Below are 16,361 nucleotides of genomic sequence, written 5' to 3' on the forward strand. Positions count from 1 at the left end.
AATGTAATGTAAATGTTTATGAAGTACAATAGGCTTTATGCACAGTTCCACTACTTCCTGAACTTTAGCCAGCTCCTTTATTTCCTGTTTTACATGATTGGACAAACAATAACACACAACAATGGTCCGACACACCTGGATTAATCAGTTTGTCCAATAATGTAAGACAGGAAATAAAGGAGCTGGCTTAAGATCAGGAAGTAGTGGAGCAATTCCCTGTGAGAATGGCACATGAAAAAGTTTGTATGAGCTCCATCTGCAACTGCAACACCGAAATGCCACTAAAATGGGTGATAATGACAATCCTATATTATATCATATCATATGTCTTTTTTGTGGCAACAACAGTCACTTTACAGAGTCAGATTTCACATAATACACACAAAAATATCACAACTAAGACTATAGAAGTAAAGCATAAAATACTTAGGCCTATACAATGCAGTTAACAGTTCATTATTTAGTAACGATTACAGCACCTTCTGACTTTTCTTATACTCTACATATACTCAGCACTTGCATGTTTGCACACATTGCTCATTTTAACTTGAATCTTGAACATGAAGTAGCTCAAAGTAAAAAAAAAAAAAATTCTGTGAGATTCAACTTCAGTGACTTTACAGAAAAACATAGATTATTAGAATTAACTCTATATGAATAAACTGCAGCGTTAGAATCCCACTAATATGTGAGATGTAATAATAATCCTACAATAAATTACACTTATCTACAATAATAGATAGGCTACACTTTTCTGATTATACTTGTGTTTTACATGATTTGCACTTATGTAAGTTTGGATGCAGGAATTCTGTTTATTTCCCCACGTTGCTGGTGTTACATGAACAGGAACTCAAACCCAACCTGCGAATCTGGTCGTTGCTCAACTGTCCACAGGTGTTCAGTGTCTCAGCTTCCTGCTCTGACAGACAGGTGGAGTTGTCCACTTCACTGTGAACTCTCCGTGGGTCGATGCACGAGAAAAATGTGTTTGAAAATTCATCAGTATCAATGTGACACTCACTCACACTGCGTGGGAACTATAGACAGACATTGATGAATCACTTGTTCTTTTACTGCGTCTTTCTGTTTCCTCCCCACCACTGATCTAGTTTGTTTACGATGTGTTTTTACAGTGACACATCTCCTCTACTTTGCACTGTTCCTTCACATGTACAAACATGAACACTCTCATTTTGAATGTCAATTTACAAGCATATTATGGTATAATGTGGAGGTAGGGTATCCACATGACTGCATGGTGGGTGTTGCGTCATGTGCACGACTTACTGGTTTTATGGGAGCATGAAGCTGTTGGTTCTGGTCTCAGGTTTCCCCATGAAAACAGGTTATTAAAATGACTTTAGCAGGGCAATCAAGGACATTTAAGCACTTTTGATCACAATTTTCAATATAAGATATTTATTTTTAGATAAAAAAAATCAGTTCAAGCACAGTCAGTGTCTAACAACAGTTTGAGTTAAAGCAGAAGTAAGTGGTCCAGTCGTTTTCGCTAATGCTGCGTTCCAGGCAGGCTTTTGAAATCGTAAATTACAGCTCCAAGTCACAACTTACGACTTTGTAGCGTTTCAGGCAACCCACTCGTGTTTTTCCGACCTGTTTTACCGGTGAAAGTCACTATGACGGCCACTCGTAACTTCCGACCCGTGAACTCGTACCAGATCGAACTGGTACCACTTCACAGGTCGGAAAAATACGAGTTTCCTTGAACGCACCATAACAGTCCTCGTCCCTACGTCGCCACATTCACGGCGTCCCTTGGCTGCACACACAGCCCTGCATGCTGTTCTCTCTCCTCATTGGATAAAAACTGTAGGATACGATAAATATTTTCTCCTCGGCTCAGAGCAGAGCAGAGGGACTGAGAGACCCGTGTTTCAGTCCAAACACTCTATGTAAGTGATTGCTGTCGGAAGATATAACTATTTAAGACTTATATTAACACAAATATATCACTTACTTCTGCTTTAAGTTAAATTTCCACTTAAATGTTCTTGAGTATTGATTGAAAACATGTTAATTCCTTTTTCCTCCTTTTACAATCACATTTTATTCTTTATTCTGATAATTAATTTGTGATGTAGTGTTTGTTATTTCACATTTTGACCAGTAGATGTCGCTCTGTTCACACAAAACATAAAGAAATGGACTTAAACTTAATCCACTTTGCTGATAAAGTAAAAATCAAAGCATCTGCAGCTCAACAAAGTAAAAAAAAAGAAAATGCATTAATTCAATAAACACTTTTATTTTTGCAGATACTCATTAGGCCATTTGATGACTATGCTAAAAAATAAAACTGAAAAGCTGTTGATGTATTTAACTTTCTCAAGGTGTGAACAGATTGATAACATGTGGTGGAGCTCACTCTGCTCTGTGCACGTTGTTGCTGCCGCAGCATCAGTAATCAACACTGGTTTTGGTTTTTGTTTTGATTTTACACATCATAAAGTTTTTCTCTGCAACATGCCACAGATTTGCAAATGTTGCATGGTCATAGGAAACGTTCCTGCAGTATCAAAGGTCACGTCTCTGCAAGAAACATCATCACTTTTTTGGGGTCATAACTGACATCAGTGACACACAAGTCAGAGTGCATCCACACCAAAGTTCACTAAAACTAAGACTAAAACCAAAACTAGCAGTGAAAAAACAATTTAGTGAACTGAAATTAAAATAAAAATGACATTTTTTCCAAAAACGAGAACTAAATTAAAAAATACAATGAACAAATTAAATTGAATGGAAGATAACATCAGCTTAGTTTTAGTTTTCTTAGAGATGGCTACAGTTGCAGGAATAAAATGTCACAGTTCAATATGGGATGACTTCGAGTACGACCCATATGAGTGAACGTAACATGATGAGGACTGATGGGAACATTATGGGATGCAACTAAAGGGAAAAATCCCACAAATTTGGAAGTTCATCTTCAGAGATCTGACAGAGGCTTTCTCCTAAAACCTGAAAAACTAAGATTAAGATTAAAGGAGATATCAGTGAAATGTTTTTGTTAATATAAGTCCTAATTAGTCATATTTTCCGTCAGCAATCACTTACATAGAGTGTTTCGACCGGAACACGAGTCTCTCCGTCACTCTGCTCTGCTGTAACCCGAGGAGAAAACATTTCTTCTGGGATACAAGTGTTATCCAATCAGGAGACAGAACGGCATGAAGGGCTGTGTGTGCAGCCAAGGGATGCGCGTGAATGTGGTGACGTAGCACGAGGACCAATTGATGCCTGACAAGGGCGGGGGCTGCTAACTCATGGTGCGTTCAAAGAAACTCGTACTTTGTGTTTTTCCTTCCTGTGAAGTCATACCAGTTCGATCTGGTACGAGTTCACGGGTCGGAAGTTACGAGTGGCCGTTATAGGGAACTTTCACAGACAACAGGATGGTAAAAACACGAGCTACGGGTTACCTGGAACGCTACCAAGTCGTAGTTGTGACTTGAAGCTGTAACTTACGGTTTCAAAAGCCTGCCTTGAACGCAGCATTAGCCGAAACGGCCGTGAAGCTGATATCTGCTTTAAATAAAAACAAATTCCTCAGAAATAGAAACTGAACTGAAACTGCTTGATCACTTGTTTAACTAAAACTAAACTGAATAATAATATTTTTTTTTTTAAATGAAAAAAACTAAATTAAAAATAAAAACCAATGAAAAATGCATCCACACATGTGTGCAGCCTCCATTGGGCAAGCAAAAGCAAAATGTGATTTTGGGGGCCCTATGTTAGGCTACTGGTCTCACTATTATAAGTATTTTTTACTAATAATTAGTATTTTCACTAGTATTTTTTTTTTAAAGCAAACAAACCTAGAGCAAATCAAAATGTGGGGACATTGTCTTGCCGTGTTGTGCAGTTCCACACAAAGCAAGGCACCTGTCCACGGAGCCAAGATGCAGATTTTCAGGAATATTCACCGCTGTTATTTACATTATATGACCGCAGCCTCAGCCACATTCACCATTCATAATTGCTCTTTGGGGCCTTCCCCCCTTAGTGGTCAAGGTGCTCAGTTGGCTCATGCCTAGGGCTGGCTCGGTCTGTGACGTGTGTGTGTGTGTGTGTGTGTTCTGCAGAAGCTCAAATAGACAAATATTGAATGTTCAGTCGGTGCACTATTGGCCTTATGTGCAGCGTGATGCAGAGAATTTGTGTGACGTGTGTGGATTTGTGTCGTCGCTGTAAAGTCTGGGGGAAAGGCCGACGCTCTGCTGCTGCTGCTGCTGCTTTATTGATTCATGTCTCGTTTTCCTGTTAAATAACAATTACAGAATAAAAGTATCTCACCTATTGACCAGGACAACATCAACCAGTGTCCCAGGCAGCGAGGCAACACAGACATGACGATGCTGTAAAGTCAAATCATAAAATCTAATGGAGGCTGAGCAGCATCACATGAGTGTGGGCAGATCACGACTGGACTGAGTGATCCAGGACGACCGACTATCAACATGTCTCAACGATGGCTCGTTACCACGACGACGAGGAGACGAGAGAGGATGCTCGAAACAACGACAGACACAAAAAGGTTTTAATCTGGCAACAAAAAGACACACAAACACATTGATTTACTGTATAGAGGAGGCTGAAAACTATTATGTACTTAATGTGAATAATTCATCATATAACTTTACATTTCAATTTTTAAATGTACAATATTGCACATTTATCAATATTGCAATACAATAACCTGATGTTTGGAGTTCCTAGGCTTTTTTTTATTTATTGATTGCTTTAATATGTCATGTATTGTTATATAACATACCAAAAATAGCTTCAGCACTAACGTCAGACATGAAATTGTCAGTAAATAATTAAATATGTATAATTATTATCCAACAATTTTGCCTGTTAGTGCATAAAATAGAAAAAGTTTGAATGCAGGACTTTGACTTTCAATGAAGTTGTTGACTAAAGGTGACCAGGGGAAATAAATGTTTACAGTGCAATCCAATGTTGTTGTGTGTTGTGGTGCAATGTCATAAAAACCATAAAAAGTCATTTAAATTTTCAACATTTTTATTACAAAATATTCAAAACGGTTTCAAAAATACTTTCTTTAACATTTAAAAATACATTATTATTAGTCTTAACACTTGAAATAAAATACCAGAGCTGTGAGTGACGTGTTTTGTTTTGAAGCTCCGAGCACCGAACCGAACCGAACCGTGTGCTGTGGACTCGTGTGGTTTTGTCCGTTTATCCTGAGACTGAGACATTTGTTATTATGATATTTTTTTGTTCTAAACTGAGAGGACGGTTGTGTCGGAAGTGCCGCTTGCTGGGCGTCGTCGTGGATATGGATAGTGCTTTCACTTCTAGCGTCACACAGAGCTCAGAGTCCAGTGTCCAAGATGGCACCAGTGACAAACTCCCATTGATCTCCAACTGAGCGTCAGTTGCACATGTGATATAATAACAATAAAGCACCAGAGAGAGAAAAAAGTTTGTTTTTTGTTCTGATAAGGAAGAAACTCTGCACTTCCTTTTGTTTTTTTTAAAGTCTATATATAATCTGAGGTCACACTCTTCACACTCCCTTCTTGTTGTGCAGACCCAGAGCTCCGTTCACGCAGTAGGGGATGATGCTGACGGTGACCAGCGGCACGGTGGCGCTCTTGCAGAAGGACAGCAGGTAGAAGAGCGCCGCGGTGTGAGTCGGGGGCTTGAAGGAGTCGAAGAGGTGCAGCAGCAGCAGAGAGCTGACCACGATGCCGGCCTTCGTCGCCGCGCTGCCGCTCCTCTTGGTCTCGGTGTAGAGCGGCGAGTGCAGGCCCAGGCCGAGGCCGAACAGCGTGCCCATGTTCCTGAGGAGGCTGGCGAACGGCGTGGAGTCCAGGTGCACCCACTCGGGCTTGTCGCACCACCTCTGGGCCTTCTCCAGCGTCCACAGCAGGTCCACGCCCACGGCTTTGAGCAGCAGGTAGAAGCCGACGGCAAAGGAGGTGAGGAAGAGGGTGGTGTAGAAGTACTTCTTCATGCTGGCGTTGTAGATCCACTGAGTTCTGCTGAAGGCCTCAGCTACGATCATACCTGAGAAGAAAACACGCAGATGTTGTTGGGTTTTTTTCCACCTATTTCACCCCGAGTTTTGTCTCTCAGGCTGCCCTACATTCCTAGACTTCCCAAAGTATCTATAATATAATATAATATAATACAATATAGTATAATACGTGCTACAACAAAGAGGATTCTGGGATTTGATATTGACTTTACTTGTCTTTCAGTCTATTTGGGGAATATATCAAAGGATAGGGGATAGATATTTATTAAAGGGATAGTTCAACATTTTGGCAAATTGGCCCATTGCCACAATCCCTATAGTCATAGCAGTAGGTTCGTTACCTTTAATTGTCAGTGCAAGCTATTTTTAGAACGGCGGAGCAGAGCCGTGAGCTGCTCAGAGCTACGCTACAGAGGCTAATGGGATTTCCTGGTTTCCCTCATCAAACTCATCAAATACACAATCCAACAACTCCAAAACGCTCTGGTGGACAAGTTGTGACCTGCACATTCACCACGCTATGAGATAATAACACAACGTTACCAGACAGAGTTGTTTTAGAGGGAAATTCATGCAGTGTATCATCCTGTGACTAGTATTTTCTATGCGTATCATTCACTGTGACTGAATGAATGTATATGACCTCATGTTTGTGTTATGAAAAGAAACAAAATAAAGTATAAAATAAATTAAAAAAAACAACTCTAAGTGTCCATACTGACCTGTGATGACGCCAGCAACGACCTGATGGGGGAAGTGGGCGGCGATGAAGACTCTGGAGAGACACACACACACCTGGACTCCCCAGAACAGCGTCCACAGCACGGTCTTCAGATACCTGCACACACACACATTCACATCTCTGTCATGGAGGAGCTGGATTTAATTTTTTACTGACCAGAACAGGCTTCTTTTTTTTAATTTTATAAAGCAATATAACAATTAACATAGTTTTACTTTGCTTAATCATGAGAACTTCAGCCGCCTGGACGTCAAAACAACCCCCACCCTCTGCTTTCCAACAAACATGTCTCTGAAGTCAATGATCAACCGCAGCACAGGACAGATAGCGTGTCCACAGTGATAAGTCTGAGTGGTGGTGGTGGTTGGGGGGTAAAATGGTAAACAACGGCCGACATGTACTGCCGTGTCCCATGTTTTTGCAGCTTCGCTCAAACTCACCACTGTTTGTCGGAGGATTTCTTGCTGCCGAGCTTCTTCTTGGAGGCTGTGATGGCGAGGATGGAGGTGACCAGGGTGTAGTAGACGCCTGCAGCTCCCATGGCGTGACCAGACGGGCTGCCTGCAGAGCACAAGGACAGAGGATGGAAAGAGTTCATTCATTCATGAAATCTGCTTTCATTTGTGCAGCGGAAATGTAATTTTTCCTCTTTTTGTACTTTAAATTATCATCTCACCCAGTTGCAATGCGATCAATGCATTGATATCACTAGTATAAGCATGTAAGATATGATCATTTATGAAAAAAATATGCTAAATAGGTTTATATTTGACACTTTAAGCACATTTTGCTGACTACTTCTACTTCTTTTCATACTTTAAGTGCGTCAGTAAACAAGACAAGGCGTGCATATGATTGACAGGGCTGGATACAAAGATTGTAAATCTATTAAAGCCCCAAAGAGTCAAATTCAGATGGATCCTATGTTTTTTATGTGATGATTTTATCAGATTACCACCAATCAAGCCTGAGGATATGGAATATTCCAGCAATAATGAATGAATGAATGAATGAATGAATGAAGCAGGTAAACACAGTCGTGTGCTGTGAATGAAGGGACATGTCTTCACCTTATTTATTCAAGAAAGCTTTCTGCAAAATTCTAGGACACTTTTCATTGTCTTTTCTTAACTTGTGTTCCTTTTAAATTAAGCTTGCACTGTAGCACTTTGAGATTGCTTAAATGTAAAGTGCATTATAAATAAAATGTATTATTATGATTATTATTATTACCTGGGCCAGTCTCACAGGTCATGGGGTACTGCTCGATGTGTGGACGGACAGTGTTTGCATAATGAGCCGTCTCGTGGACCCACCAGTACGGCCTCTCCCCGAACAGGATCCTGAGGAACACAACACAAACATGCACTTGGTAAAAAACATTAAGAACATTTGATCCCCTGTGTGATTTTTGTTCATAAAAAGTCAAACTGGACTCACCATTTAAACACCAGGTTGAGCCAGTCTCCGATCACGGCCACCCAGATGAGCCGGACGCCCACCGACGAGCGCAGGTGAAACCAAAGCGGGAAGAAGATGAAGAACGTGTTCCTGAGGTCTGCGGCCCACGACACCCACAGGAACAAGCCCCGGGCGTCCGGGTAGTTGGTCTGCAGGTAGCGGGTGCTGCTCACCCCAAAACCTTGCAAGGCGTCCATCACGGCGTCCATCATCTTTGGTGAAATCTCCTCAATGAGACAGAAAAGGGGAAAATGTTGCTGCCTGTCAGTGACACAGCTGGGTGGTTTTATACCTGAGGGACCCACCAGCCAAACGCATGCTCTGCTGCTGATGATCTTTGGACCTTGCACATGTGTAATAAAACACTGGGAGTCAGTCAGGAGAGTTTGGGAGGTTCGTCACACAAACAAAGTGGGAGAGATAGCAGGAAAACAAAAAAAAACGTCAATGGGTCGGTATCTTTTTTTTCTCACAGAAACTGCACTGTTCAGAGAGGAAGTCGTCGCTCCACCGGCGGGCGAGTTTCACAACTGTGACCTGAATTAATTCAAAACCAAACAATCTGCATTAAGCTTTTTAACTGTGCTGCAGTGTATTTTTTTAAAAACATCATATGCATCCTCTGTTTCCTATTCTCTCAGTTTGAACCTAAGCACAAGGTTTAAAAAACTTCCTGTAAGTTTATTTCTTTCCCCACTTCATTCATGCAGCTGCCCAGTAATAATTCCTCAGTTATGTAATTGTGTTTTCTGATGATTTGGTGAAAACATCTCACTGTTCAGAGCGATGGAGTAACCCGTTTGTGGGTTACATAAGGAGATCAATGATTACATGATGTGGTTTGGACTGAGCAGAAGCCGAGGAGATAAAAGCGGAGATAAAACTGAAGAACAAACTGGCAGGTTGTCGGTCGAACATGAGTGTTACTCTGTTGTGACGTCGTCAGCTGATGAGATCATATTTCATCACTGTTCACAAAATATGACTAATTATAATAATAACGTGACGCAGAGAGTGAATCGTGAGCCAGGATCAATGGATTTCACAAGCAGCTGGCTCAGAGTGAGGACAGAAGCTGCTTCACTTTCATTGATCAAAGAACAAAAAAAAAAAAGAAAAAAAGAAAAAAGGCTTTTCCTAGAAATGTGTGATTTCTGCAGTGGTGGACAGTAATGGAGTAAATTTACTTGAGTACTGTTCTTAAGTACATATCCAGAGGATTTGTACTTTACTTGAGTATTAGATTTCTTTGGTATGTTAAGTTAATTTCTAGGAAGGCTGAAAAGTACTCGTTACTTTCAGGTCTGCTCTTTTTCCCCCCCTAAAATCCTATTGGACACAAGCTGTGTTTGTCAAAGAAGGAAACCCTAACCCCTAAAAGCAGCACATCAGTGCAGCTGGTTTCAAAGAGTTAATTCTCAGAAACAAGAGTTAAAGCAGAAGTAAGCGATATTTTTGTGTTAATATAAGTCTTAAATAGTTATATCTTCCGACAGCAATCACTTACATAGAGTGTTTGGACCGAAACACAGGTCTGTCAGTCACTCTGCTCTGCTCTGAGCCGAGAAGAAAACTTTTCTCGTATCCTACAAGTTTTATCCAATGAGGAGAGAGAACGGCATAAAGGGCTGTGTGTGCAGGGACGAGGACCAATAGATCCATGACGAGGACGGGGGCTGCTAACTCCGTCGGCTGACAAGACGTTATGGTGCGTTCAAGGCAACTCGTAACTCGTGTTTTTCCGACCTGTGAAGTCGTACCAGTTCGATCTGGTACGAGTTCACGGGTCGGAAGTTACGAGTGGCCGTTATAGTGACTTTCACCGGTAAAACAGGTCGGAAAAACATGAGTGGGTTGCCTGGAACGCTACAAAGTCGTAAGTTGTGACTTGAAGCTGTAATTTACGGTTTCAAAAGCCTGCCTGGAACGCAGCATTAGCCAAAACGACCGGATCGCTTACTTCTGCTTTAATTCTCAGAAACAAGAGTTAAAAGGTCCTTAAATTCAATTCAATTTAGATAAAATTATAGTAATTCATTGATGTGAAAAATAAGAAATTTACTCTTACTCTTACTTTTACTTAAAGTAAATTTAAAAGCATGTACTTTTGGATACTTAAGTACCTTTAAAAGTACTTTTTTACTCTTACTCGAGTAACATGTCGATGGGGCTACTTGTCCATCTCTGTGTTTCTGTAATGATGGATTTTAGCCTCTGGGGCCTCGGGGGTGTAAAGGTTAAGGAACTTGTCTGCACTGTCCCCAAAAGGCAAACAAATCCTGCTCCAGCTGTGAGTAAAGTCCAATGGGGATCAGACCAGAGCCCGAGGAGACAACACAACTAAACTAAACTAAACTGAACTAAAAGGCAGAGCAGCCCCTCGGACATCTGGACTGACTGCTGCTGCTGGGGCATCATGGATCTTCTCCACAGCTGGGGGGTCGAGCTGGCGGTCCACCTGCAGACCCGCTACCGGAGCTACGAGGGTGTGTTCGGCCTGGCCTCCGCCGTGGCCGACCTGCACACCGCCTTCTTCTGGCTCTTCCCCGTCTGGTTCCACCTGCGCAGGGACACGGGGCTGCGGCTCATCTGGGTGGCCGTGGTCGGAGACTGGCTCAACCTGGTGCTCAAATGGTATCGTCTCACAAAACACACACACACAAATTGACACACACAGAGAAAGACAAACAGTTGTGGAGTTTGATTGTGTTCAGTTCAGTTCAGTTCAGAGCAGAGAAATTTGATTTGCAGTGACAGTGCAACTAACACATCAACAATAATAAATAAGGTAACACTTTATAACACTATTAAGCATTAGTTAAGCATTAATAAATACTGAATTCTTCATTTATAATGCATGAATACTCAGTATGTAGTTTATAAATACAGTTAGTGCTTATCAATGATGAGTAAAACATTTTAACTGTGTTTATAAACTACATACTAATGAGTATTCATGTGTTATAAATGATGAATTCAGTGTTTAATGCTTAACTAATGCTTAAAGGTACATTGTGTAGGAATTACGCGTTGCAGTTGTATATCTTAAGCAACTCAATTGTATTTTTCATGCTGCATTCACGTGAAATTGGGCAGACAGCAGACGGACGACAGCCGCTGCATGTAACTGCATAAACAAGCCTCTACAGTATGTAAACAAGTGGTCCGTCAGCACGAGGCAAAACAATACACCTGACAATATGTTGTCATGGCGATGTCGCATCGTTTACCTGACCCATGTTTTACCGGCTTTCTCTGGACTTCTGTGACTAAAATGACATCTGGTTTGTTACCGACGGCCGTCTGCCCGACTGCAGGTGAATGCAGCATCAGTGTAACGCTCCATTCCTCCGAGCTTACCCACTCCATGTAGATATGAATGATATGAACGGCTCATTCAGAGCTGAAAGGAACACTTCAGTTTGTTGATGGGGGGGATTACTGGTTAATAAAAAACTGACTTTTGAACCAAATAATCGATTTTTGTGAATAGATAACAGGAGAAGTTACACAATGTCCCTTTAATAGTGTGTACTTATTATAAAATGTTATCATTAATAAACAAACAGTGACATAGTTTGTGTTCAGCACAACCAAACTTGATAAGAACGATCCTAAACGGAGTAAAAACAGAAGTATCAAAAGAGTATAAAGCTAAACCTGTCATCGATTTAAAAGGCCTAAATTTGAATTAAAATAAATAAATAAAGTTTCTGTTTCTCCTTGACAGGGTCCTCTTCGGGGAGAGACCCTACTGGTGGGTCCACGAGACCCGGTTCTACGGAGCAGACCCGGTCCCGTCTCTGAAGCAGTTCCCCATCACATGTGAGACTGGGCCAGGTAAAGTCTCACTTTATGTGAACTATCACCATAATTAATTAATTAATTCCCAGATAATGTCACACAGAGACTCACTGTGAATGAATGAATCAATATAATCTCAGATGTGATAAACGGGTTATAAACTCCAGCACCTTTGGCCTTTTGTAGTGTTTTTAATCTTCTAATCTGCACAGAGAATTTGAAGTGACAGTTGTATAACCTACTTTTATGAATGGGTTAGTAACTGGATTTCCTCTAGTTTGGCATCTACAATGGTGAAATGTAACTAAGTACATTTTAAATACTTTTTACTCCACTACATTTTGACTGCTATAATTACAAACCATTATTTCAAAATAAGAGACTGCATAATATTATGAAACACAAGATGAAATGCCATAAGATGCTGTGTATTTAAACTATTAGTTGATTGATTGATTTTGATCCTTTACTGCCTTTTTTATTCTTAATTTTTATTAAATTAAATGTATTTTCTTCTTTTTACCATCTTTAAGAGTTGACTCTTTTGTCATTTCTCACTGTTTCTGGAGTTTTTCAAACCAAATGACTGATTGATTAAACAAGAAGTAGATCAAATTCAGATCATCAGTTAAATGCACTTTAAACATGTATGCATGGCTGAAGATCTAATCTAATTATGTCTATCTTATGTGATATAACAACCTGTACATTGTGGCTTTCATGCTTTTACAAAACATCCCAAAACTTCTTCTTACAGGAAGTCCCTCAGGTCACGCTATGGGTGCAGCAGGGGTCTGGTATGTGATGGTAACGGCGCTACTCTCCATAGCAACAGAGAAGCAATGCCCCTCTTTACTGTACAAGTGAGTGAATCAGTAATTTGCTTTGAGAAATAACTCTTCGGAGTTGAATTTAAAAAAAGAAAGATTCGATCATATGACATCTCTGATGAGTGAAGTGTTGACTCTCTGTAAACAGGTTCTTGCAGATGCTCCTGTGGACTCTGCTGGGCCTCATGGAGCTGGTGGTCTGCATGTCTCGGGTCTACATGGCGGCCCACTTCCCACACCAGGTTGTCGCTGGAGTTATTACAGGTCAACACACTCTTCAAAACAATGATTTTAAAGGGATAGTCAAACATTTTGGCAAATTGGCCCATTGCCATAATCCCTATAGTCTATATAGCAGTAGGTTTGTTATCTTTAATTGTCGGTGCAAGCTATTTTTAAAATGGCGGAGCAGAGCCGTGAGCTGCTCAGAGCTACACTATGGAGGCTCATCATGGGATTTCTTGGTTTCCCTCATTAAACTCATCAAATACACAATCCAACAACTCCAAAACGCTCTGGTGGACAAGTTGTGACCTGCACATTCACCACGCTATGAGATAATAACAGAACGTTACCAGACAGAGTTGTTTTAGAGGTAAATTCAGAGACTGCTTGCTGAAAAACTGCCCCTGAAGGAAACGCTTATCAGCGGTTTTGCATGAATTTACCTCTAAAACAACTCTGTCTGGTAACGATCTGTTATTATCTCATAGCGTGGTGAATGTGTAGGTCACAACTTGTCCACCAGAGCGTTTTGGAGTTGTTGGATTGTGTATTTGATGAGTTTGATGAGGGAAACCAAGAAATTCTATGAGCGTAGCTCTGAGCAGCTCACGGCTCTGCTCCACCGTTCTAAAAATAGCTTGCACCAACATTTAAAGGTAACAAACCTACTGCTAAAACTATAGGGATTGTGGCAATGGGCCAATTTGCCAAAAATGTTGAACTATCCCTTTAAGAGGGAAAAATATTGTAAGAGCACATGTTTTCAGATGATCACTTACCCAACATAAACATCTGTTTTCTCGACAGGTCTGGTGGTAGCTGAGGTCGTCTCCAGGGAGAAATGGATTTACAGCGCCAGCATGAAGAGATATTTCTTCACCACCTTCTTCTTGACCTCCTTCGCCGTCGGTTTCTACTTTCTGCTGCTCAAAGCCGTGGGCGTGGACCTGCTGTGGACGATGGAGAAGGCCCAGAAGTGGTGCATCAGGCCCGAGTGGGTCCACCTGGACTCCACGCCCTTCGCCAGCCTCCTGAGGAACATGGGCACGCTGTTTGGCCTCGGCCTCGGCCTGCACTCACCACTCTACACCGACACCAAGAAGGAAAAAACAAGTGGAGCTTTCAAGATGGGATGTATCGTTATCTCTCTGTTCCTGCTTCAGCTGTTGGATGGATGGACATTTTCTTCTAAAAACCTTGTGACTTTCTATTTCCTGTCTTTTGGGAAAAGTGCAGTGGCGCTGTTAATCCCAACCACTCTGGTGCCCGGGGCCCTCTGCAGGATTTTTAATGGAAAGAGAGAAGATAAGAAGTTGTGATTGATTGGCGTCCAACATGTTAGATGAAAGTGATTTTTTTTAGTTACATTTACATTTATTTGGTAGGATTGTGTCTTTCTATCTGCAGGACTTTCAGATTCAGAGATTTAGTTACTGTGCAGGTCTGGACTTCACTTCCTTAATTAAAGGATTATTTAGTTTGGACACTTATTCACTTTCTCGCTAAAGGTTAAATGAGGAGATGGATAACACTTTAATGTCTGGATGCCAAATATAAAGCTTCAGGCCAGCAGCTATATTATCTTTCTCTATCTTGCTCTACAATAAACAGCCTGGTGCTGCCCATGCACTGTTAAGAAAATCTATATCTGCCAGTGTCTGTGAACCCTGTCCAGATTGATTAGTTCGTAGGCTACACAAAGCATGAAAACAACAGTCTATGCTAATGTGCTGGACTAGGCTAATTGTTGGAATAGATTAATCACTGTTAGTTTTCTACTTGTCTTTTCTACACTTAAAAATAAAAAAATGAATAAGATAATTGTTCATTGGTGATATTTGGTGCCGCTATTGGCTTTTTTAGTTTCCTGTGGAAAGCACCAAGCTAGCTCTTTTCACGGTTTCCAGTTACAATGCATGACTCAACAACAATGCTAATAGTGTCCGAAAATATAAAAAATACACTAGTAAGTTTTAGAGGAGCTGTAAAATGGATTTTGTTTGCTTCGGTCAGAGTCACGCTAGCTTCCCTGTTTCCAGTCTTTATGCTAAGCTAAGCTAAACTAGGCCCCATTTTAATGTAAAACCATAAAAAATGTCAAAAAAACAAAACAAATGTACTTTTATAACCTGTTTAAAACAAAGTTTTGTTGCTTATTTTTGTCTGTATCCGGCCTTTACAATCTTTCAGTCAAAAAATATTTGTATACAATTGTATTGAGCACATGCGCAAACAAAAAATTAAAATATTAGGCTACTAGCAATTTATCTAAAAAAAAAACAAAACAAACCCCAACAAGTTGTCTTTATAAACCATGGAAGAGCCGTGCTTATTTTAGCCCTATTGATTTTCTGTGAATGTCTCAGACTGATACTGATTAATTCGCCGACAGGAACAACCATTAAACATTAACTCGAGCATGCTCCTGTCACTCAGTCGTCCCACGAAGCGACGCCGCCTTTCACCACCACAGCCATGAGCTCTCTAAAGAGACATGGAGGGTCAAGGGGCAGAAAGAAATGCAGACAACACGTGTGTAGGCCTTAATAAAAGTGGTACATTGTTCGGACGACATAATCAAAGGAACTTCGGATATATGGTACTACTGAGATCAGCATGTTTATGGGACACACCTCTGCAGCTCTGCCAGTTAATTATAGGTCACAAAAAGTCCCTGATATAAAGTAGGAGAACTTTAATACTGAAAGTAGGGCATCATCATCGTATAGGTTGACTATCTTCTTTGACATACTTGCATTTTAATTTACAAATGTGCACACAGCCGTGCAGAGTAGACAGGGTCAGGCTCAGAGGGGAAACGTGGGACTGTTTGATGACATAATAACTGGTCGTGTGACACTTCTCACCAGCAAATCCCAAGACTCCTTTTATCAGTGAAGGCCCCCCCTCTGTGAGTCCTTTCCGGTGCTTATCTCATGACACTGTATCTATATGATGCTGGTATATAAGAGCAGGTTTCATTGTGAGTGTGCAGAGCAGTCGCAGGAGAGAGTCGGCGGGAACAGACACTAGTACAGCTGCGTCAGTAACGTTGTGCAACAGCACGGTGTTTACATCGGGTTACATTTACGACCGTCACCTCTGACAGGTTGTTTTTCACACATATGGAAGGTTCAACAGGGAAAACAACTACATAATCAAAAGGGAGGCTCATCAGAGACAGAGAAACTTAAAGGTTTGATGCTCAAGAGTTGCAAAAATCTAATATCCGATTAAAAAAAGAGCAAATTTGTTCTTT

At 41.0% G+C, this 16,361-nt stretch overlaps 2 protein-coding genes across 2 annotated transcripts; one reads left to right on the top strand and one right to left on the bottom strand.

Annotated features, from left to right (window-relative positions):
* Positions 1 to 5,037: 5,037 nt before the first annotated feature.
* g6pc1a.2 (glucose-6-phosphatase catalytic subunit 1a, tandem duplicate 2) lies at positions 5,038 to 8,700 on the bottom strand. The gene is made up of 5 exons (XM_083993802.1): positions 8,223 to 8,700; positions 8,016 to 8,125; positions 7,223 to 7,343; positions 6,763 to 6,878; positions 5,038 to 6,069 (listed from the first exon to the last, which is right to left on the bottom strand). Exons 1-5 carry the CDS (start codon positions 8,453 to 8,455, stop codon positions 5,567 to 5,569), a joined length of 1,083 nt encoding a protein of 360 aa, XP_083849928.1. The 5' UTR covers positions 8,456 to 8,700; the 3' UTR covers positions 5,038 to 5,566.
* Positions 8,701 to 10,423: 1,723 nt separating this feature from the next.
* g6pc1a.1 (glucose-6-phosphatase catalytic subunit 1a, tandem duplicate 1) lies at positions 10,424 to 15,247 on the top strand. The gene is made up of 5 exons (XM_083994601.1): positions 10,424 to 10,877; positions 11,974 to 12,083; positions 12,805 to 12,910; positions 13,026 to 13,141; positions 13,910 to 15,247. Exons 1-5 carry the CDS (start codon positions 10,660 to 10,662, stop codon positions 14,419 to 14,421), a joined length of 1,062 nt encoding a protein of 353 aa, XP_083850727.1. The 5' UTR covers positions 10,424 to 10,659; the 3' UTR covers positions 14,422 to 15,247.
* The last annotated feature ends 1,114 nt before the right edge of the window (positions 15,248 to 16,361 follow it).

The sequence above is a fragment of the Trachurus trachurus genome (genome assembly GCF_905171665.1).
Source record: "Trachurus trachurus genome assembly, chromosome: 19".
NCBI classification, from domain to species: Eukaryota; Metazoa; Chordata; class Actinopteri; order Carangiformes; family Carangidae; genus Trachurus; species Trachurus trachurus.